Here is a 24,858-nt window from a genome sequence, read left to right as displayed (position 1 = left end):
TTGTGCACCCAAAAGGCACATGATACAAAGCCCTTTCACTGAAGCCAAAGAATGTCCATGAACGCACTAATGTGTGACCTTCCTCCACTTCATCTTTCTTCTGTCTCACTTTGGAATCTCTCAAGTTTGGGCCCAATCATCAAACATTTCATTGCTATCAAATCATGGCCAAATTACCTGAAATATCCTCTCCTCCCACTCCTGCACCGTTACATCCGGTTCTCACCCATCTTCCCCTCCACCTCCTGTGAGACACCTTGGGATATTTAATTACATTAAAGGGCTTATTGATTGCCCATTCAATATGTAAAGATTGGTTTTGTCATTATTGTTGATCCTGAGCATGATGTGCCCTCAGGCTGTTAAACTTAAGACTTGGTCAAAACAGAAGTAGAATTTGGGTGTTGTGTTGCCCTCACTTTGCCAACCATCAAAACGGCATTGAAATTCTTCCTGTACCCACATTCAGTTGGCAACACTGTGATTGCTTACTTCATAAAACATCTCCAGCCGTGCCTGTTGCAACTGCCTGTCGAGCCTTCTCCTATTTCTCTCTGGAAACCGAATGCACTGTTGGTCAGCAATTACTTTTCAAAGTACCTCAAGGGAGCCATCTGTAAAATGTGAGGCTCAACTCCTGTGTGCTCACCATGTTGGCAAAGCCTAATTGAGTGGTAAATGCATCTTCAGGCCAGTTATTTCCTGCCGTCTCTGAAAATTGCACTGGCCACGAGGTGCCAACACAGAGTGTATCAGGATCCCCAACCCGAAAATGAAAATTCAGCCTAACATCTCAGGTCACTGACCTTTTCTGTACTGAGAGTTAGCCACATTTTATTATTATTCAGTAGAATTTCACTCTTTAACTGCTGACATATCAAGAGCAATTTCAATTGATTAGTTTTAAAATACCCCTGCCCCCATACTACATATTAAAATTAAAATAATATTGCAATAATAAAGCCATTAAATCACTGAGGGTTTTTATTAATTCCACAAAACTTAATTAAATACATATAACATAGCTTTAAATAAAATATATGGAATACTTCACTTATGATTTTAATTTTCAGCCTTTCTCACTTTTTTATTACTTTAATAATGCAATTTTATTTTGAATCGAACAATTTCTCCTTTTTTTCTTTTAAAAATTAAACACAATTTTGCCATGGAGTAAGTGGGAACAATGTGATAGGCAGGGCTAAGGAAGACGTTTTGCTGAGGGAGTAGGGAAATAGGGGTAAATTTAAAAAGCAGAATCGCAAAGGTGATAATCTAAAACTTAATACCTGAACCCCAAGTAAATTAACATACTTATAATAGCTCAGAGTCGAATACGTGGATCAAAGAATGATGTGGGTGAAATGGATTTTGATTCGTGGGGTACTTGCACCAGTACAGAGGACAGAGAGCTATATCCTAGGGGTGGCACAGCACAGTGGTTAGCACTGCTGCCTCTCAGAGCCAAGCACCTGGGTTCAATTCCTGGTTTAGGTCATTGCCTGAGTGCAGTTTGCACGTTCTCCCTGTGTCTGTGTGGGTTTCCTCCGGGTGAACAAAGAACAATACAGCACAGGAACAGGCCCTTCGGCCCTCCAAGCCCACGCTGCTCCCTGGTCCAAACTAGACCATTCTTTTGTATCCCTCCATTCCCACTCCATTCATGTGGCTATCTAGATAAGTCTTAAACATTCCCAGTGTGTCCGCCTCCACCACCTTGCCCGGCTGCGCATTCCAGGCCCCCACCACCTTCTGCATAAAATACGTCCTTCTGATATCCGTGTTAAACCCCCCCCTCACCTTGAACCTATGACCCCTCATGAACGGTGCTCCGGTTTTCTCCCACAGTCTAAAGATGTGCAGCTTAGGTGGATTGCCCATGCTAAATTGCCCCTTAGTGTCAGGGGGACGAGCTAGGGTAAAAGCTTGGGGTTCTGGGGATAGGACCTGGGTTGCATTGTGGTTGATGCAGACTCGATGGACCGAATGACCACCTTCTGCACTGTAGGGATTGAATGATCATTGGGATGACCTTCACCCGGACCAAGATGGAACCAATTTCCTGGTCAATTATGTAACCAGGGTGTAGCAAGGCTTTTAAATTAAATCACGGTGGGAAAGGTTGATGTGATGGGACTTTTTGAAAGTTAAATTGAAAGGACAAAGCAATAGTGCAATGTGGATAATGGTGACTAGAGTGTGACAGGACGTACAAAAATACAAGTGCACCAGCCAACAAGATTAGCCAAGTGAAACATGTTAAAATAACAATCCTCTTTATCTGAATGCAAGCAACCTTTATAATAAGATGGATGAGTTGAAAGCACAAATGAAAATAAATGTGTATGATGTGACAGCCATGGCTGAGACATGGTAAGAAATTAAGCATGGAAGCCTGGAGGATGAGTTCATAGATATTTGAGTTCATTTTTTAGGACAATGTACAGAAAAATAGAAAATAGGAGCAGTTGTTGGCCCTTTGAGCCTGCCCTACCATTCAATATGATCATGGCTGATCCTTTATCTTAGTGCCATATGGCCGCTCTCTCTCCATACCTCTTGAAACTTTTCAAGCCTAGACATCTATTTATTTCTTAAATATATTCCATGACTTGGTCGCCGCAGCTTTCTGTGGTAGAGAATTCCACAGGGTCACCTCTTTGAGTGAAAAGGTTTTTCCTCATCTCAGTCCTAAATGGCTTATCCTGGACACTGGACCTTTGTTCCAGACAACCCCAATGCCCTCCCCCCTCCCCGCAACCAGAGGAAACAACATCATTGCATCCAGTCTGTCTAGCCTTGTCAGAATTTTATATGTTTGAATGAGATCCCCCCTCATTCTTCACACATACTACATTAAACAATAGATGACAAATGCGACCAAAACAGATTCCATGGATTTATCAATACCTCACCCAGACACTTGTCACATTGTGAGCCAACCAATCTTACTGAATCCTTATCTTTCCACAAAGGTCTCAAAATCTCTACATTTCAAGACCCCACCTTAGAATTCTCGCCGAATGTGTCTCTCAGTTGGAAGTCTTCATCAATGATCCACCTCATAGGATTTTAGTCTGCCCTACTGAGATTCCTTTCCACTGGATCTCTGTGCACGCTCAAGCTTGACCTTCCACACCCAATTCAGATCCCCAGGCATGCCAAGTAAAACACCAGTGCTCCAAAGTGGCTCCTTTGCCCCAACAGTCTGCAGCACAGAGTCACCAAACTTCAGAAGATCCTTCTTGGATCTTCAGGACAACTCGTGCCCACTTCACTTAAAATCTGATCCCTGCAGCTCTTTCTTGAACTCATAATCTGCTCCTTTCTTTAATTTAAGGGATCTATTTCTATCAATTAGCTTTGTTCCTTATCTGGAACAACTTCTTGGCATCGCTCTCTGTCCCCCTCAATAGTTTGGGACCTGCTCATTGTCCCCTTCCTTTGTCTTGCTCCCTGGAACATACTTAGTATGATGGTACTCTGTATCAGGTCATCTGACAGGCATTTTTGCTCAGTCCCATTTATTTTCTTCTGCACAGATGTGTATTAAGTCCCCAGCCTGAAGAATATCGGACTGAGTGAACAATGCATGTGCAACCATTTCCTGATGTGGAGATGTCGGCATTTCCTGATGTGGAGATGTCCAACTCCAGCATCTCCACATCTTGACTACCATTGACACCGCAAACTGCCAGCTCCAAGTGGAGAGGATCTGCAAGAAGATCGCGCATATTGATACAGACATCAAGTTCCTACAAAGATGCAAGAAAGCAGACAAGATACCGAAAGAACCATTTCCTGGGCAGCAATTGCACAGAAAACCTAAGGTTAATCGAAAACCAGAGTTTCTGACATGTGAACGAAAGGCCAATAATTTGAGTTTCATTAGAAGCAATTTTGGATGGGCAATAAATGCTGACATAACCAGGGATGTTCTCATTCTGTGAAAAGATAAAAAATGTTTATAAAGATACATTATAAAAATGTGGATATTTATATGAAGTAAACATGTGGTGAGAACTCACCACCTGACGCCCCAAAGCCTGCTCACCATCTATAAGGCACACATCAGTAGTGTAATGGAACATTCTCCACATACCTGGATCAGTGCAGCTCCAATAACACTCAAGAGGCTCGACAGTACCCAGGACAAAGCAGCTCACTTGATTGCTACCCCTTCCACAAACATTCAATCCCACCACCACCAATGAACTGTGGCAGCAGAGTGTACCATCGACAAGATGCACTGCAGGAACTCATCAAGATTCCTTAGGCAACAAACCAACGACCAAGCCCACGACCACTAGCATCTAGAAGGACAAGAGCAGCAGATACCTGCGAACACCACCACCTAGAGGTTCCCCTCTAAGTCACTTGCCATCCTGACTTGGAAATATATCATGTCCTGGGTAGTGTCAAGCTTCTTGAGTGTTATTGGAGCTGCACTGATCCAGGCAAGTGGAGAATGTTCCATTGCACTACTGATGTGTCCCTTGTAGATGGCGAGCAGGTTTTGGAGTATCAGGTGATGAGTTCTCACCACATGTTTACTTCATGTAAATGTCCACATATTTTATAATATATCACTGTCACTGGGTCAAAATCCTCAAACTCCTTCCACAACTGCACTCTATGTGTACCTACACCTCAGGGGCTGCAGCGGTTCAAGAAGACAGCTCACCACCACCCCTCAGGAGCAACGAGGGACTGGCAGTAGTTGCTTGCCTAGCCAACGATGCCCACATCCATACAGTATTTTTTTAAATTGTGTTTTGAATGGAAACCAGAATACTGAAAAATGTGTTGTATCTACTCTTATCCCAGTGCCCAGTTAGCTCCTCAACATCATACAGAACAGACACACTGACAATCTCATCAGTCATGGAGCAAAGACCAATATACCCAAAATTGATTTTTACATAAAAAAACAAACTATAAACTATTAATATTCCACAGAAAGAGGAATAACTATTGACCTCCTGCGCAGCATCTGGTTTATAACTGAATGGATGGGGTCTATTTAACTGCAACTGCCACCTGTGGGAAGGCGATGGTACAGATTGTGATCATTATACCATGCAGGAACTGCTCAGGGAGCTTCTCTGCTTCTCTCTCTCACCGAGCAATGCACTCCTCATGTTGGACGTTAGAAATAGAAAGGACTGGAAATATTCAGCAGGTTTGGCACCATCTGTGGCGCGAGACATTGAGTTAATGTTTCAAATCAATGACCTTTCACTAAAATTGGAAAAGTTACCAATGTAACAGGTTTTAAGCAAGTGTAGAAGTGGAGAGAGAGGGTGGAAACAAAAGGGAAGGTCAGTGATAGGGTGGACATATGGAGTGATTAAATGACAAAATAGGTGATGGTGCAAGGCAAAACAAGATGGTAAATGACACAGGTAAAGTAACTCAGGATAGGTCTCGAGGAGGTGCAAGTGGAAAAGACAGAATAATTACCCACTGCTATCACCCCTGTTCCTGCTGAGAAACCTACAGCAGGGGTCGACTTCAGTGGGTCCAGAAGATGCCACTTGCGCGAAGAGCTGGCGACTTCCTCCCAGTTAATGACATAAGAAGATATTAAGATAAGTGACCAAATGTGTGGCCAAAGAGTTGGGTTTTAAGGAGGGTGTTACAGACAGAGAGCCAAACTCAACTCCTTTTGGCTGCGATTCTCCTGAGTTAGGACTCAGTGACCAAGTCAGCAGGAAACAGAACCCCCGCCCCCAAACTCTGGCACTGTCCCCCTTCAGTCCCTCCAATCAACCCCCCTGCCATCTCAGACCCCCTCCCACCTCAGACCCCCTCCCTCCTCAGGCTTCTCACTCAGCCCCCATTTCTCCTCAGACCCATACAGGGTCCTTACCCAGTCCGATCCCATCAGCCTCCCCTTCCTCAGGCTCCTCACTCAGTCCCACTCACCCTCAGACCCCCACTCAGGCTCCCTCCCCACTCAAACCCCTTCTCCCCCCCCCCCCCCCACACCCCCAACTCAACCATCTCTCCACCCTCAAACATGCCACTCAGACTACTCCCCCCTCAGACCCCTCTCAGCGCTCTTCCCCTGTAAGACCCCCCCAACCACTTAGACCCCCACATAACCCCTCCCCCCTCAGACCTCCCACTCGGCCCCCTCCCATCCTCAGACCCCCACTCAGCCCCCTTACTCCTCTGACACCTATGCTTCAGAATACCCCCCGGATCACCCACCAAGGCCCCCTCTCCCCTCAGACCCCCACTCAGGCCCCCCATTCTGATCACACACCTTGGTAGTGCCAACAATGCACTGCCCTTGGCCCCCTAGCCTGGTGCTTTGGGCCCCGAGGGGCTGTCAAGGAGGGAGGTTTAATGGCCATTTGCCCCTCGGACACTGTCAAGCTGCAGTGGAAGGGCCCCTCAAGGATCCTGTGGGTTGGGTGGTCTTGGGCTGCGTGCAAGGGTTTAACCTCACCACTCTCGCTGAGATTGGGGTCTCGTGGCTGGACTGCCCTTCTAACCCTGGCAGACCTGGATATCATTCCTGACATGGTGAGTTTGGGCAGCCCTGTGACCAACATCTGCAACCCTGCCTGTCAGCTATGAAAATTGTAAAGTGGCCAGATCACTTTGATCTCCATGTCCCTGGTTGCCTGGCAGGATTTTAAATCACTGCAGCACTCCATTCGACAGCAGAGATTATCTTTCCTCCCTGTAAGAGTCTGCAGGTGTGAGCAGACCCCCCCAGACAAAGAAGAAATGACAATTTTGCCTGCTGGAGGGGATACGGTGGGGGGGAGGGGGGGGGGAATTCCATTCTGCACAGATGTGCACTCAGCCCCCGTGTATGCACACAAGTTTGATTTGAAGTTTCTGAGGATCCTTAGCAAGCTGAAACCTTTGAAAGCTTTCCTATTCCACTGGAAAGCCTTGATCTGTCAATTTCAAAGCTCAGGGCTTGAGAAGGGCCTCAATTTGTTTATTTTCATATTCCTTCATGCTTGAATGCATCTCAAGTAGATTCATTAATCCTAACCGCAATGTTCACAAAGATTCCAAGCCTGATGGTTTCTTCAAAAGCAATTAATGGTTTAATTTCTCTTTTGCAAAGCATGTATTCATTTGTTTCTGAGGGGAGAGAGGGCTGAGTGCAGAGCCTGAGGGGGGAAGAGGGTCAGAGAGGGTGGTCTGAGGGGGAGTGGCCTGAATAGGGGTCTGAGGGGGGAGGGGTTATGAGAAAGGAGTCTGAGGGGGAAGGGGGCTGAGTGAGGGATCTGAGAGGGGCACGGGCCTGAGTGGGATGGTCAGGTTGCGTCAACTTCATGCCTGTGTGGTGTGGCGGGGAGGATGCCCCTCATTGCTGAGGGTAGGTCGCGTTTCCAGGACCCTCGGAGTCCAACATGCCAGGTCCTCGCTTGTGAGAACCTGTAACAAAGCCCGCCTGGTGCAGATCCCACTGTAGAGATGGATGAATAGCAGGAGGGAGTTGAATCAGGTTTCAGGCTCACTATTTAGATGTAAATAAAACAATTTGAATATTTATCGGGTTTTTGCCCTCTCTGGCCAGGAACCCAATCAGAACCGGTGTGGCGGATTGGGAGCATCGGAAGGTGTTTGGTGATTGGCAGAAAGCCTGTTTTACAGCTGATAGCCAGTTTTCCGGGCCATTGCAATTTTTGCCGGGAGCTAGTGGACCTGAAAAATCCCCTCCTTTATTTTTCTTACCATCTCCCCATAAGCAGGGGTGCTTTAGTTTTTGATATAGGCTATTTATGAAGTTAATTTCAAAGTAACTTGCAGCAAATTCTCTCCAGGGGTAAATCAGAAGCATTGTTTCTTCATTCATTCAGACCCATGGGGTGGTCATCACAACTATATACGCAGACACACAAGGAGGAAATAGGGAAGAAAAGATGTTTACAACTCGGAATAACTGGAAACAAAAAACCCCCCCGAAGATACAAATGTTAATTCACATGAATTTCAGAGTCCAATGAGGGTTCCTTTACATAAGAACATAAGATTTTACGTAGGAGTTAAAGTTCAGACAGGTTCAGCTGGCTTAAAAAAGTTGTTGAAATCCTTACAAGTTGGTGTTGATGCAGCAAGTTGAGGTTGGGATACTGCTATGACCTCAACAGGTATGATCTGCTGAGCATGACACATGCTATAAGAAAACTTGTCTTCCTGATCCTAATTAGCCTCCTTATTTGTATTCTGAAAACAAGGAGAAACCTACTGATCCCAGAAGCATTGAATTCCTGTAAGACTTCTAGGATTTGAAACATTTAAAAATGTATTAACAAGAAGAGAAGGAAACTTAAACACATAAGGTTATAGTTACATAGTTTAAACAGCCAAACAAATCCTTCCCAAAAGAACCCACTTGATCAGAGCACACAAGTAAACACCTTCTTGACAACACTCCCGTACAGATTTTTAATTCTAAACATCCAGTACTATTAATATTAAACAAGGCAAAACTGCGGGCACTTTAGCTAAGAGAAACCACATGACTATTTTCTGAAACAAAGGCTGGAATTTTACTGTCCCGCCTGCCATGGTAATTGGAGCGGGCGAGGGGCGGACAGTGGACACCTCGGGTGGGATTTTACGGTTTCGGGACAAATGAGGCCATAAAATCCTACCCCAAGATGCTCCTGGTTTCAGGTTGGTTTCTTCAGATTTCATAACATCTGTCAGCACAATTCTGGTCTCAAAGCATTTGTCCCACACAGCCAACACAACTCAGCTCAAAGCCTTTCCCTAACTACCCTTTCTTCCATTCACTCCAATTCTACTGTCCTCAACACCTCTTTGAACTCACCTTTTTCAAAATATTAAAATTTTCCTTATTGTCCTATTGCTTCGCCTTTTGGGTCAAACAAAATTTGATAACCTTCCCTTGCTTACGTGTGGAACCTTTAAGTTGTAAAAGTCCCTTAAAGTCACCTTTGAAATTTAATAGCTGGAAAGCTAAGTACTTAATAATCTCCTGATGCAAAATTTTAATCAAACCTGTTTGCTTCACTTCACCATGGCCTCTTATTACAAATTTATGCATTTAGCACCTTTACCGCTTGTACCTCTCAATTCTCCCTATCTCTACTAGCTGCAAGGACGTTTAACTTAAAGCAGACTTTGTTGTTATCCTAGAGTTCTGCTTTAGTGTTGACAGTCTAGATGTTAACAGCAGACTACCCTCAGAGTCCAGGAATGAAACAGTAAAAATCTGTAAGGTTAAACTCAAGCTTATTTCATGCTATGTTGTCCATTGATGAGCCAGTTTCAGGCTAACAACCAGTTTGTATGGCTTCAGTCAAGAACCATTGTTCTTCTGAGGAGATAGATGGTGGCTATTAGTACTTCCACAGATATTATGAGTTTTGGTGGTTCTCCCTTTGTTACAAGGCCAGGCTGGGGAGATAGACCATCTGCTGCACTCTTGTTCGAATTGAAGTAATGTATCCATAAAATGACAGGTGTGAGATTACACAAGGATGAGAGTTGACCTTTGTCCTGTAATTACTGTTGGATGATTCCAGAACTGTCGCCAAAGTTAAAATCATGTGACTTTTACCAGCATGGTGGCACAGTGGTTACCACTGTTGCCTCTCAGTGCGAGGGGCCCAGGTTCGATTTTGGCCTTGGGTCACTGTCTGTGTGGAGTTTGCACGTTCTCTCCATGTTTGTGGGTTTCCTTTGGGTGCTCTGGTTTCCTCCAAAAGACATGTTGGCTAGATGCATTGGCCATGCTAAATTCTCCCTCAATGTACCTGAACAGGTGCCAGAGTGCAGCAACTAGGGGATTTTCACAGTAATTTCATTGCAGTGTTAATGTAAGCCTACTTGTGACACTAATAAATAAACTTTAAACAGTCATGTTTTTGGTCCAGCAAATTTTCAAATAACAAGATAGCAAGCTTTCATTTACGCAGTTTATGAACTCTCCCATGTCTTATGGACCTGACAGATGTTTAAAAAGAGAGAGAGAAATAGAAAGGCAAACAAAATGCAAGTGTACTGTCAATGATTGGACTGTTTAATCCAATTTAGAACAAAAGATTATCATTAACTAGAATATTGAGCGAATGACATTTCCTGCAATTATATAGCACCCCATTGTGCATACCTCATTACAGAGGTGACCAAATCAATATTTAATTTTTTATTTGCAGTAGAAAATGTTAATGAAAGTTTGCATATACATGTTTTCCTGGCTGTTTCTAATACTAAATAATGTCGACAGCCTTCATTTCATTTACTTGAAGGAGTTATTGTTGTCCAATTTATGCTCATGGTTTTTTTCGAATATATCTTATAATTTGATAGGAATTCCAGTACTGTGTATGTGAAAGAGAACTTGTCCTGAGTCCAGAGTATTTCTTATATCAAAATGCTTCTTCTTCTAACTGCAGCTGAATGTGGGACATCTATAACAAGCAACGAGGGAATCCTGCTGTCCCCCAACTATCCTATGAACTATGAAAACAACCATGAATGTGTGTACAGTATACAGGTGCAAGCAGGCAAAGGGATCAATATTTCAGCCAGAACATTCCATTTAGCAGAAGGAGACACTCTTAAGGTATGGAACGATGAAGAAATTTGAATATTTGTCAATGTTTTCATGTCACTTTGAATCGTGTGTCATTTCACTAAAATTACTGAATGACTTTTATAAAAGGAATGCTAAGTTAAGGAGACGATCCTGAGCATAAAACATGTTTGTGGCAACATCCATTTCCTACCCATCCCCTATCGACAGCCCACAAGCTAACCAATATTAAACTGTTTTGAAAATCACATGGCTACACAAAGACTGACCTTCAAACAGCGAGCTCCTGTGTGCAATGTTTGATTCGGTAAAACTGCTTTAAAGCACATTTTTCTTCCTCCATCCTGAAGACAAACATTTACCCAATTAGTGTTCCTTTCTCTGTTATGTAAACTTTCTGCTGCAATAACATCAGCTCTCACATGATGTTATTTGCACCTATGTACAGAACAACCATGAATTTCTCCAAATGTTGAGAAAAGCACGTGAGCATCCTTAGCTCTGAAGGCCAATGATGTGCCAGATCCTTAAAAATCGCCTTTTCCTTCCGTTTAAATCGCAGGGCAGATTCATAAAATGGGCTTGGGAGAGGCTAGAAATACAATGCTCATAAAACCTGCTGTGAGAATAGACTGACAATTTAATCTACAGCACCTGTATTACAGCAATAATCTGATACTATTTTACAGGTCGTTAGATTTTAGGTTTGAATGTTTGAAAAAATGGAACGTAAAAAGTGAAAAAATATACTTTCATAAAAAATTTGACAAGTTGGTTTGAAGAGATTGTCATTTGTTTCTTGCGCATCTTATCTATTGTTAAGGGAATGATTAGTTCCTCAGGATGCACATACCTACAAACCAATTTAAATGAAGACTATTGTTCTATCTTTTTACCACAGGGAATGTTATAATCTATGAGTGAGATTTAATTTTTTTAAAAAGCAAAATAGCTGTCTTTTCTGCCTACTGAGCCTGGAAATTATTGAAGTAATTTTTTTCTCATTTATTTTATTTTAATTGTTAATTAATTAAAAAATTATTTGAATAAATTATTGCGTGCTAAGATGATATATGTAAACTTATTTAATGTTAATTAAACACAAACTTCCATAATGTATAAAATTTGGAATAGTAATGAAATCTCTATTACAAAGCATCAAGAGCATTGGAAGATTTAGCAATCAGACACTTGATGGAACAATCTGTTGCAAGGGAATTTTAATTTGTGATGATAACATATTTCGGTGACACAGAACTAATTCTGTCACAGTTAATTAATACCATCATTGTATGACAATGCAGTTGGTGACTGTTATGAAAGCTTTAAATAAACCAGTTTGTCCGATTTTCATTTATAAAGCGATAAAGCCAAATAGAGAGAATATTAAACCAATTGAAAACATTCTAGTCTGAACCTGAATGTTTAGTTAAGGTGAAGGTGATATGAATCATCATGTTGAAGGTAAATTTTCTTAAACTAGCCAGCTCTTGTGCTACGATTAGTCAGATGCTGTTGTATAATGACTGAAATGTCACACAATGGGATTGATTTTCATATTGAGTAGACATTGTGTACGATCGCATCAGGTGATTATACTGCCCCCCCTGATATCCTCATATGAGATATGAGCCATTTTAATGACAGGGTTCTGTCTGCATAATGGTGGCATGCTGTTAGTGCAAAACCAGTACTCCCAGGCAACTGGCTAGTGGTTTGGCATTGTGGACACAAGCTGGATACTCAGTTTTCAGAGAGGAAGGAAAGCGTGTGGGAAGACATGGACGGGGCAGCAGTGGATGGAAAATTTTTGTGGGGCCAGCAACAAAGTAAATCATGGGCCGGATTCTCCAACCTTGCCTGAGGCTGGGATTTTCCCATGCTGCTGCAGTGAAAGGAGATTTGGCCAAATTCTCCGTCTTCGCTGCAGCAGGAGCGTGGCATGAACGGCCAATAAGATTTGCGGGATTTTACAGCCTCACTTGTCCCAAAACCGTAAAATCCCACTCGAGGTCAATGGACCTTCCCATGCTCCGCCCCTCACCTGCTCCGATTCCCATGGTGGGCGGGATGTTAAAATTCTGGCCCTTATGTTGGTTTGGCACAGCCAACATGAGTCCATTGAAGTATTATTCAGCAGGAATTGAATGGCATAAACTCTGCCCATAGATGCCTTAAAATGGATCAGGAATAGCAACAGGGAAGTAAGTTTAGCCCTATGATTTTTATTCTACTATCATATATTTATATTAAATGACATAAGCTGGCCTGTCCCTTTAAGGTGAGAGTGCATCATCGATGTAACTACAGACATTGTAAAGCGTCAGTCAGAGTTTAATTACAGTCTGGTTGAGGATGTTTGCAGACTGGAAGGTGCTTGTGGGTCAGGAGAAAACAGCATGAAATGATTATTAGTCTCTTTCATTTACATATTTTGACACCGAATTTTGACAGTCTTTCAAACTTAATATGACTTTGTAAATTCCTAGATATTTCAGCAACTTATTAACATTGGTCACTGCATGAAAAGTAAGAAGTAAGGCAAGTTTAAGACTGTAAGACATTGGAGCAGAAGTAGGCCATTTGGCCTGTCGAGTCTGCTTCACTATTCAATGAGATCATGACTGATCTGATATGATAATCAAGAACTCCACTTTCTCTCCTTATCCCCATAATCCTTGATTGCTTGACTAATTAAAAATCTATCTCAACTATGAACATAGTTAACAATCCAACCTCAACAGCCGTCTGTGGTACAGAATTCCACAGATTCATTACCCTCTGAGAGTAGAAATTAATCCTCATCTCTGTCTTAAATGGGGGACCCCTTACTTTGAGGTTATGCCCTCTGGTCCTAGACTCTCCCACAGCTTGAGATGCTCCCACAAAGTTGCCTCCCAGGCATCGGATTAATACATCAGATGTGAGTGTGCAAGATAGGACAGGCAGGAGTTCCAATCCCAGTCGTGAGCCTAAGGAACAGGTAGGTTGCAATCCCAGAATGGGGGGGATGATTCTGGAGTCCCAGAGGATCAGCAACTTGGCATCCCAATGGGTGTAGGCCTGGGAAGCAGCCAGGAGGATGGACTCTGAGCCAGAGGCCCGGGATAGGGGGTGGGATTAGCGGCATGGGAGGAGGAGCCAAGGCAGGGAGAAGTGAGGTTGGCAGCATCGTAAGACAGTTTGGGGGGCGGGGGGGGGGGGGGGGGTTGCGGTAGGCTGGTTGTCTAATCGAGGGGATGCCCAAGCAGGCAAATGGGGTCCAGTACGTTGGTGCAAATCTCCTCCTGGATTCAGCAGTTTGAGTTTAGCTGCTGAGTTAAATTTAGGAAAACAAGAATAACAATGTGGATCATAGCTTTATAATATTTAAAGTGTCAGACTGAATTCTTGATACAGGTTGGTCACCTGCCCATCTTTCCACCTTAGTTAAAGCTGGCAGGCAGGTTGGATTGGTGTCGGGATTCTAATAGTTAAGACTTTAACATCCCCCCCCCGCCCCCGATTGACCCAACCCATTAGTTCTCCCTTTAATCTTCTGTTTTCTTAAGTTGTTTGTATTTGTTAATTTGATTTTGTACAAAATGTATATATTTATCATTGTTTCCTGACAATTATGAGTTAAAATTATTTTGGTGTTCAGGAACAACCCTTTTAAATAATAAATGACCCATTTTCCCCACAGAAAAGAATGGGATAATATTTAATTTAGGACCTTAAACTAAAACATCATTACTGTGGATCAATTGATCAGAACTTACAGAAGAAAAAGCAAACACAGCCTTTCTTTATGCTGAAAAGTGATTAAAAGTTATTTCCAACACATTAACACTTTGGGTAGAGTCTTCTGAACTCACTGAGCTTGGAAGCAGGAAGGCCATTGAATGAAATGGGATGGCAGTGTGCATAAACACTGTTGCCTTCCCATCTCCACCAAATTAAGGCGTGGTCGACCTTCACACCTCCCCGCAAATTGAATCCCTGAAGTGGCCAATTAATGGCAGCAGAGTGCTTAGCACTGCTGCCTCACAGCGCCAGGGACCCGAGTTCAATTCTGCCTCTGGTGGAGTTTGTACATTATCCCTGTGTCTGGGTTTCCTCCGGGTGCTCCAGTTTGCTCTCTCAGTTCAAAGGTGTGTGGGTTAGGTTGATTGACATGCACAGTGGTTCACACTGCTGCCTCAGCACCAGGGACCCAGGTTCGATTCCCAGCTTGGGTCACTGTCTGTGTGGAGTTTGCACGTTCTCCCCATGTCTGCGTGGGTTTCCTCCGGGTGATCCGGTTTCCTCCCACATTCTGAAAGATGTGCTGGTTAGGTGCATTGACCTGAACAGGCCCTGGACTGTGGTGACTCGGGGAATTTCGCAGTAACTTCATTGCAGTGTTGATTAAGCCTTACTTGTGACTAATAAATAAACTTTAAAAAAAAAATTGCCCCTAAGTGTTAGGGGGATGAGCAGAATAAATATGTGGGGTTACTGGGATAAATCCAGAGTGGGATTGTTGTCTGTGCAGGCTCAATAAGCTGAATGGCCTCCTTCTGCACTGTAGGGATTCTATTATAAGGTTCTCATCCCACCGCTTCTGATGTTAACCTAGCTGCAGGTGGGCCTGGTCAGTATGATTGTTTCTAAAAGGCAAGAAGATAGGAACCTAAGAAATAGCAGGAGTAAAACAGATGCCCAAGCTCCACTATTCAGTGTGATCATGGCCAATCTTCTGCCTACTTTCTCATCCACTCCTTACTCCCTTTCACATCCTGAGTGATCAAGAATCCAGAGAGTATCCCTTTTATCCCAAGAACCAATCTAGTGAACCTTCACTGAACCACTTTCAATGCAGGTATGTCCTTATGTAGAGACTAAAACTACCTATAGTCCTGCAAATGTGGTCTCACTAATTTGTAGTTTTAGACTACTTTCCTTATTCTTGTACTCCAATCTCATTGCAAAGAAGCCAAGCAAGCCATTTGCCTTCCCAATTGCTTGCTGCACCTGTGTCTAACTTTGTGATCCTTGTGCATCTCAGTCTTTCTGAACATCAGCATTGAGAACTATCATGCCTTTTTAAAAATATTCTGCTTTTCTTTTCTTACTATAGTGAATAACTTGGTACTTCATCTGCCAACTTGTTTCCCATTCGCTCAACCTGTTATTATCTCTTTACGGTTTCTTTGCATTCCCTTCACAGCTTGCACTCACACTTGGTTTTGCAGCATCAGCAAAATTACATACATAGAAGTTTCTTCATCAAAGTCATTAATATGGGTTGTAACTAGCTGAGGCCCCAGAAGTGATCTAATAACCGCCTGTCAACTCATATTGCCTCATCTATCCCTATGTTTTGCTTCCAGTTCATTAACCAGTCCCTGATCCATGCTAGCATATTACCCCCAAATCCATGAGCCCTCATTTTGTGTATTATCATTTCATGTTACACCATATCAAACATCTTTTGGAAATCCAAGTATACTACATCTACTGGTTCCCCTTTATGTACCCTATGAGCAACACAAGGAAAAGCAAATTTATCAGACATGATTTCACTTTTATAAACGTCTGTTGATTTTGTCTGATCATATTATGATTTTCTAATTGTATCGTTAAAGCTTCCTTAATGATAGATTTCAGCATTTTCCTGGTGATTAATGTCAGGCTAAATGGCCTGTAGTTCCATCATTTCTTTCTCCCTCCTTTCTTGAATAGCAGTGCTACATTTGCTAACTTCTAATATGCTGGGGATGTTTGAGAATCCGTGGAATTTTGGAAAATCAAAATCAGTACATTCACTATCCCTGCACTTTTAGAATGCAAATTAGAGTCACTATTCTTGTTATGCCAAATCCTTTGAACGTATTGATATTATTGAAAATCATACACACATATATATATTATATAAATATAGGTTATCATGAACTCCTTAAACATAATTTCTTTGAATTTTAAATGTGCCCACAGTGTCATTCCCAATTTAAATGGGGAACAGGCAATCTGTTCCGAATTATTGACCAATCTATAGTCATCTAGCCACAGCTAATGTGTGGAAGGAGAGAGACCATGTTTGACTCTCTATTATCTGCTCTTCCCTTTCTTCTCTGTCTTCTGCCTGTTTCAGTGTTCTTTTGTGTCAAAAAAACGTTTCCATAATGTAGAATCATAGAAACCCTACAGTGCAGAAAGAGGCCATCTGGCCCATCGAGTCTGCACCGACCACAATCTCACCCAGGCCCTACCCCCATATCCCTACACATTTACCCGCTAATCCCTCTAACCTATGCATCTCAGGACATTAAGGGGCAATTTTAGCATGGCCAATCAACCTAACCCGCACATCTTTGGACTGTGGGAGGAAACCGGAGCACCCGGAGGAAACCCACGCAGACACGAGGAGAATGTGCAAACTCCACACAGACAGTGACCCAAGCCGGGAATCGAACACAGGTCCCTGAAGCTGTGAAGCAGTAGTACTAACCACTGTGCTACCATGTCAACCCTAATATCTGATCTTGTAGTTAAGCATCCCCTTTTTGCATTACTTATCTTTGAAACTATGGGTACAGACATGTATCTAGCACTTTATGCTACCAAAAGCCAACTGGCGCAGAGGTATGAACAGGAACAGGCCATTCAGCCCCTCTAGCATGTTCTGCCACTTACTTCATGACTGAATTCTACCTTTATTTCACAACTCATCAGAAATTATAAAATTAAGTCTTGCAAACGTCAATTCACCCAGCATCCTCACAGTATTTTGTGAGAGATCATTCCAGATTTCTTCAATTTTTTTGTGTGAAAAGTGTGCCCTGATTTCCCTCCTAAATGGTTGTGTGCTAACTTTGAGATCATGCCTGGGATTTTTTTTTCTCTGCACCTTCACTATTGAAAATCTTAATAATTTTAAATACCTTTATTCTTTCAACCCTCAAACTTCAAAAGTCAAGGGAAGTCAACCTGTTCAGCATTTAACACTTGGGCCCTGGTACCATTCCAGTTAATTTCTGTTGTACCTCCAAATTTCTTTGCTTATCCATGGTTTCTAATCTCTCACCAGTAATAAAATACTGATGTCCTGCATCACCAAAGAGATCCATGCTGAAATATTTTGACTGTTAAGTTGATTCCTTCTGCTTCAGGTAGCATGCCCTAAAAAGGTGTTGGAAGTCATGGATGTCCATTGGATTAGTCCATGGTTATGTGTGGTGGAACTCTGCAATGATTTGCTGCTGCCTTCTGCAGTATGGCTGGTCAGGAGACTCTCCCACTTTTACTTGGTGTCATCAAGCATATTGGAAAGATTTGCAGGCTGACGATCAATCTGTTATGAACAATTCTTCCATAGCCATCAAATCGTGACGTGAGATTTGAAGCTGGAACCCTGGAGGTAGGGACACTACCACTACACCACAAGTCCTCTATTAACATAGAACAGTACAGCACAGGAACAGGCCTTTTGGCCCACCATGTTGTGCCAAACGTGATGACAAATTTTAAAAATCCCTTCTGCCTGCCCTTGATCCTTATCCCTCTATTCCTTACATATTCACGTGCTTGTCTAAAAGTCCCTTAAATGTTCCTATCATATCTGTCTCCACCACCAACCCTGGCAGTATGTTCCAGACACCTACCACTCTCTGTATAAAAAAAAATTTGCTCCTCACATCTTCTTTGAACTTTCCCCCTATCACCTTAAGTGCATTCCACCTAGTATTAGACATTTTAACTTTGGAAACAAGATTCTGTCGACCCTATCAATGCCTCTCATAATTTTATGGACTTCTATCAGGTCTCCCCTCAACCTTCACTGCTCCAGAGAAAACAACCCCAGTTTGTCCAGCCGCTCCTTATAATCCATACCCTCTAATCCAGGCAGCATCCTGGTAGATCTCTTCTGCACCCTCTCCAACGCCTCCACAATCTTCCTGTGATGTCCTGACCAGAATTGAACGCAATACTCTAAATGCGGCCGAACCAAAGTTTTATAAAGCTGCACCATGGCATCCTGACTCTTGTACTCAGTGCCCCAACCAATAAAGGCAAGCATGCCATATGCCTTCTTTACCACCTTATCTACTTGTGTAGCAACTTCCAGGGAGCTATGGACTTGAACCCCAAGATCCCTCTGTACATCAATGCTGTTCAGGGTCCTGTCACTAACTGTATACTTGCTTAACATTTGATCTGCCAAAGTGCAGCACTTCACACTTGCCCAGATTAAACTCCATCTGTGATTTTTCTGCCCACATCTGCTACTGATCTATATCCCACTGTATTCTTTGACAACCTTCTACCCTAAGTTGATTGCTACTTCAAAACAGCATTCTATTGCAAATTATACTACTACTTTTAATTTCAATCTGATTTGAACTAGTATTGCTATACTTGATGAGTTTGGACAATCACAGTCAGTAGTTCCACCAAAATATATTGTGATTGACTAAATATATGGAACTTGTTGCATTTTCATAGCTAAACCAGTTCTTGGTTTTTTAGACAGTGCTACTAATCTCTCCCAAGATGCAGATCAAGAAACATTTGTAACAATGATATCTGATGACCATTGACCCTAACTGCACATCTTCTAATTATACATTGTCAACTTGATGAACGTAACAGAAATGATAGTGTAGAATTAATAATAAGAATAAGTGCACAGCAGTTACTAAACTTGTCCTTTATAATTTGTGCATGAACCTTACCCACTACAGTAACGCTCCACTTACTAACATTATTGGACGTGCCATTAAGCACAATTTGGAAATGTAAGGCTAGATTTAAGTACTCCGATCCCACCTTTTTTTTCACAAATCACATTTTACAATCTACATTTCTGGGTCAGTTGTCTTGAATTAAAGTTCAGTTATTCTAACGTGGTTTCACTTTCTCGTGGAAATGAGATCGCCTGAGATGGGAATGGGCAACAGCTAAGGTCGCTTTCATCACACACAGAAAAAAAAACTTTATAATATCAGAGTTGAACAGAGGCCAGGAGTACATGGTTAGTAAGAAGCATTTAACTGTCCATCAATGGAAGGATCAGCAAGGCAGTGACACTGTGAACACCCTAGGAGCTGCATGAGTTAGCTTCAGCTTAATATTAGTGGCATTTGGAAGTGTTGATATATGCAAGAGCTTTTCAACTCTGCTTTTCTTTCACACAAAGCTTGAGAAAAATGCAGACGTGATAAGCGCAGGTATTGAGCAAATAAATAATGACGTGGTTGACTAGAACCACAGTTCTCAAAGGTTTTGTTTGAAGGATGCTTTTTCAAAGGAATTAGTATTCACAGATATCTCAGCCCAGATTTTTATGCTTCCATCCATCATGAAAGGGAAATGGGGTGGGGGTTGGAAATTAAGAAATCAAAGGCAGGAGCCAGTTGATCGAGTCTTGTTTGTGGTGAGATGTGAACATCATCCAGCATAGTGCTGAGGAGGAATCGGCTTTCAGTAAATGGTTGGACTTTTGCCAAGAAAGTTTCATGGATTATGGTGTTGCCAGAAGCCGAGAGTGGTGGCTTCAAACTCATGGAAGGACAACATCATGTTGTGCATTGACCAGAGGGCTGGATTCTCATAATCTGTCACCAGGGATGGGAATTAACTAGCCACCTGCCAAGAGCCCAGTTGAGCCAATTAAGTGGCCAACTAAGGGCCACTCCAATTTCTGTGGCATTTTGCCCTCAACATGGGGGCAATTTCCTGTAATCATGTAGGGAGACCACCCAGTAAAAGCAGCAGCCCCAAAATGTGCACTGAGGAAGGGGTGACCTCCTTTTCTGGGAGATCCATGGGCTCACTATTATCCTGTAATCCCCCCCCACCTCCTCCATCACCGCCTGGCCCTTGCCTCCCCCAACCTCAGCTAACCCTCTTTGAAGGTGGCTCAGCCATCGAGGTGCCCTCTCCCTGCGGCTGCAGTCATTGGTCACGGTGGTGGCATGGCTGAACTGCTGGCCCTCTAATTGGGCTGGCATATCTTAGTGGCAGGCTGCAGGTCTTAATTGGGTGGGGGCCCTGGTGACAGTTATCTCAAAGATCACCACCAGGAAGGTGCCTCCTTGGGCAAAAGCAGGATTGCCCTCCTGCTTCCAGGCTCATCGGTGGGACTTCTGTAACCAGTTAAATTTTTCCCCAGGCAAATGGGTCAAAAAGTCAAGAATATCAGATCTAAAGAAGGAAAGTGAGACATACTGAGAGGAAGAGGAATTGTGAGAAACAGACAGAAGGTATGTTTCAGAGAGCAGCATCATTGAAAGGGAGTAAGCGAAAAAGTCAGGAGAAAAGAACATGAGAAAAAACTTGATCCATAAAGAGAAAGAAGGAATAATGTTGAGGGAAACAGAAAGACAAAGAGGTACAAAAGAAAGAGAGTGTGAAGCAGCAGGAAGAGGAACGCATTTTGTTTTGCATTATGCCATCACAGATCAACCAGTATATCCAAAAAGACAACCGTTGTTTATTTTTTTTAACAACCCCAGTCTCCATCATTTCAGACTTGCCCTTTGACAAAACAGCATCTCGACTGTGTGACATGAAACTGGACCAAAAGAATAGAAGCTTTACTCAATAGTATTGATTCCCTGATGAGTAATGGGATGAAGTTTGATTACTTGGACTCTGAGCCGCATGAAAATAGAAAACAATCATTTCAAATTCAATTCAGTAAAATTTCCATTTTAATGTTTCATGAAAGAAAAATGCATTAAATTGCAATTTTTACTGTGGTTGTTTATTTTACTGAATAGTATTGATTGAAAAAAATCTTGCTGATTCTTGTTGCTTAGCGATGGAACAGTAAGATGGAGGTTGTGTTTCATACAATGGTGCAAAATAACAATTTTCTGTAGCCCTTGATCTGGCTCAGTTGATATGTATATTGCCTATTGAAATTAATATTCTGACACTGTGTCACAGTAGAGCACTGCTGTCTCACAGCGCCAGGGACCCGGGTTCAATTTCAGTCTCAAGTGACTGTCTGTGTGGAGTTTGCACATTCTCCCCATGTCTGCGTCGGTTTCCTCAGGGTGCTTCAGTTTCCTCCTACTGTCCAAAGACACGCGGGCTAGGTTGATTGACCATGCTAATCGCCCCTTAGTGCCAGGGGGATTAGCAGGGTAAATACATGGGGTTATGGGGATAGTGCCTGGGTGGGATTGTTGTTGGTGCAGACTCAATGGGCTGAACGGCCTCATCGGCATGATAGAGATTCTATGATTTCATGATTTTTCATTTAAACTATATTGAAGAAAATGGTTAGTATGTTAGTATTGTCAGTGCAAATGATTCTCTATGACCTGTAAAGTTTGGGGATCAGATTCCTTGCCTGTGCTGGATTGGCTAATCTCAGCCAGCATGCTGGCACTACTCTTCAATTTACCTAATATTCACTGGTTTAAGGAGAGAGTTCCTTTGTGGCTGTTGCATGAGGCCAAAGTTTGATTCAGCACGAGGCCCTCTCCATTCCAGAATCACATTCCAGCCAGAGTCACTGGGCGGAATTTTCCCATGCCCTTGCTGATTGGATCAAAGACAGGCAGCGGCAAGAGGTTCAAAAAATTAGTTTCACACCAAAGTGGAATGACAGGATCTTATGATACCCGCTGTGGCTGTATCGAGAATTTTGCTGGAGGCTGGCGAGAAGACAATTTGCATCCTGCTAAAACCCCTGGATGAATTGTTAAATACACAGGGATGAAAGATATGGCGTGGTATCCTACTGGCCTCCATAGGTGGAAATGCTCCCCATTCCCACCCGAGCCACGGTACTCAGTCCCAGGTTGGAGAATTCAGCCCATTGGGTGGAATTTTACTCTTCGATGTGTGCTGGAAAAATGCTTCTCCACCCCTCCTTATGGAGAAAAGGAACCCACTCTGCTCGCCCCACACAAACACAGGGGCAACCCATGCCCAGGCACGTCCCTGTCTCTCTCCCCCCACCCGCCCCCCCCTCCCCCCTCCAGGGTCGATACTTCAAGGTTCCTCTCGACTGCTTCATGTTTTGCAAAAGCAGTTAATATCACAACGTGACACCGATGTGACATCACCAACGTGATGTCACATCGGTGAGGGGGGAAACATATGTATTTAAATTGAATATAATGTATTTAAATAAAGTCCCTGTCATTTCTGGGTGGGAACTTTGTTACATCACTGGCAAGGGGTGGAGAAAATCAGGAATTGCGATCTCACCAGTGAGAATCTTGTTTCCTGATGCTTGCAAAATGTTGTGTCTGATTCACTGTTTCGGCTCACAGTAATCGTAGGCTCAAAATCACCCCCATAGTCTCATAGCACACTTCAAGAACACACTTCGGTAGGAATCAGTAAATAAGTTTCCAGGATTACAAGATAATTTTGAATAAGGAACACCATTCATTCCATCTTTATTAATACATCTCAGTGTCACCTGATTCACGTACAGATTTTGGCTGAAGATTAATTTCACTTTCTTTCAGGCACATAATTCTTTGATTTGATTTATTATTGTCACGTATTGGTATACAGTGAAAAGTATTATTTCTTGCGCATTATACAGACAAAGCATATCGTTCACAGTGAAGGAAAAGAGAGTGCAGAATGTAGTGTTACAGTCATAGCTATAGTGTAGAGAAAGATCAACTTAATGTGAAAACGCTGGAAAATCTCATCAGGTCTGGCAAGAAAGAGCTGACGTTTTGAAACGTCAGCTCTTTTCTCTCCTTACAGATGCTGCCAGACCTGCTGAGATTTTCTAGCATTTTTTCTTTTGGCTTCAGATTCCAGCACGCAATAATTTGCTTTTATCAACTTAATGTGAGGTAGGTCCATTCAAAAGTCTGATGGCAATAGGGAAGAAGCTGTTCTTGAGTCGGTTTGTACGTGTCCTCAGCCTTTTGTAGCCTTTGCCGACGGAAGAACGTGGAAGAGAAGGGAGGACATGGGATCCTTAATTACACTGGCTGCTTTTCCAAGGTACCGGGAAGTGGAGACGGTGTCAATGGATGGGAGGCTGATTTGAGTGAGCTCTGTGGGAATAAGTAGCAGAACCTGGAGGCCTGAAGCTCAAACTAGGACTCAGTGTTCATCCAGTGAGCTATGGACAGGGGCATGCAAGAAGCAGTCTGAAATAGTGCTAAGGAGCTGGGAGATCTGTTAACGTGGGTTCATCTGACTATTCATTGGCTTCTGATTCTAGATGAAATCTTGTTGGAGGCAATGGCCTTTTGTTCAAAAGCATTTATTTTCATGCTGATTATTTATAAAGTTGAAATAAGACCAGGAAATAGCTGGAATTACTGAGTGGGATGATTCACACTTATCTCCTCTTAGTGAGTGATATCACTGTGTAAAATCTTTAACTTATTTAAGACTTAAAGCCAATTACAATTGTTTGACGGAGTTTGGAAAGGAGATTAAAAAGAGACTTTCAGTTTCAAATAGCTACAGACCACTTTATGTACCAGTAAATTGTCACAACTTCCACAGAATTCTTTACAATAAGTACAAAAATTAAAGTTTAAGGTTTATTTATTAGTCACAAGTCGGCATTCATTAACACCGCAATGAGGTTACTGTGAAAATCCGCTTGTCGCCACACTCTGGTGCCTGTTCGGGTACACTGAGGGAGAATTTAGCATGGCCAATGCATCTAACCAGTGCGTCTTTCAGACTATGGGAAGAAACTGGACACCCGGAGGAAACCCACACAGACACTGGGAGAGCATGCAGACTCCACACAGACAGTGACCCAAGCCGGGAATCAAACCTGGGTCCCTGGCACTGAGGCAGCAGTGCTAACCACTGTGCCACCATGCCACTTGTGGGCAGGTACTTCAGAGAGGTTGTGTTGGTTAAAGGAACCCTCGTTACTATGTAATTTCATTATGACTGCTGATGCCTGGAGCAAGTTACTTTGATCACTTGATCATGACCGATAACTAAACTTCAAACTGGCTATTAAACACGATCTTTCCTCCAAGTGTGACATAACTCCATAGGCACATGGCCATCAGCTGACATCAGAATGGACCTCTACAGGGTGGCATGGGGACAAAGTGGTTAACATTGCTGCCTCACAACGCCCGGGCCCGATTCCAGCCTCGGGTGACCATCTGTGTGGAGTTTGCACATTCTCCTGTGTCTGTGTGGGTTTCCTCCAGGTACTCTTGTTTCCTCCCACAGTTCAAAGGTGTGTAGGTTAGGTGGATTGGCCATGCTTAATGTGTGGGGTTACGGGGATAGGGCGGGGAAGAGGGCTTGATTACGATACTCTGTCAGAGAGTCGGTGCAGACTCGATGGGCCGAATGGCCTCCTTCTGCACTGTAGGGATTCTGTGATT

General features: G+C 42.9%; 1 protein-coding gene across 1 annotated transcript in view; it reads left to right on the top strand.

The window, feature by feature from the left end:
• The window catches only part of csmd3b (CUB and Sushi multiple domains 3b), a 1,683,329-nt gene that overhangs the window by 1,297,690 nt on the left and 360,781 nt on the right, over positions 1-24,858 (top strand). Inside the window, exon 22 of the mRNA XM_078215503.1 lies at positions 10,401-10,570. Coding sequence (XP_078071629.1) covers positions 10,401-10,570 — 170 coding nt within the window. The remainder of the gene's footprint in view (positions 1-10,400; positions 10,571-24,858) is intronic.

The sequence above is a fragment of the Mustelus asterias genome, chromosome 7 (genome assembly GCF_964213995.1).
Source record: "Mustelus asterias chromosome 7, sMusAst1.hap1.1, whole genome shotgun sequence".
NCBI classification, from domain to species: domain Eukaryota; kingdom Metazoa; phylum Chordata; class Chondrichthyes; order Carcharhiniformes; family Triakidae; genus Mustelus; species Mustelus asterias.
Note: the sequence above shows the minus strand (reverse complement) of the source record. Positions and strands in the feature narration are given on the sequence as shown.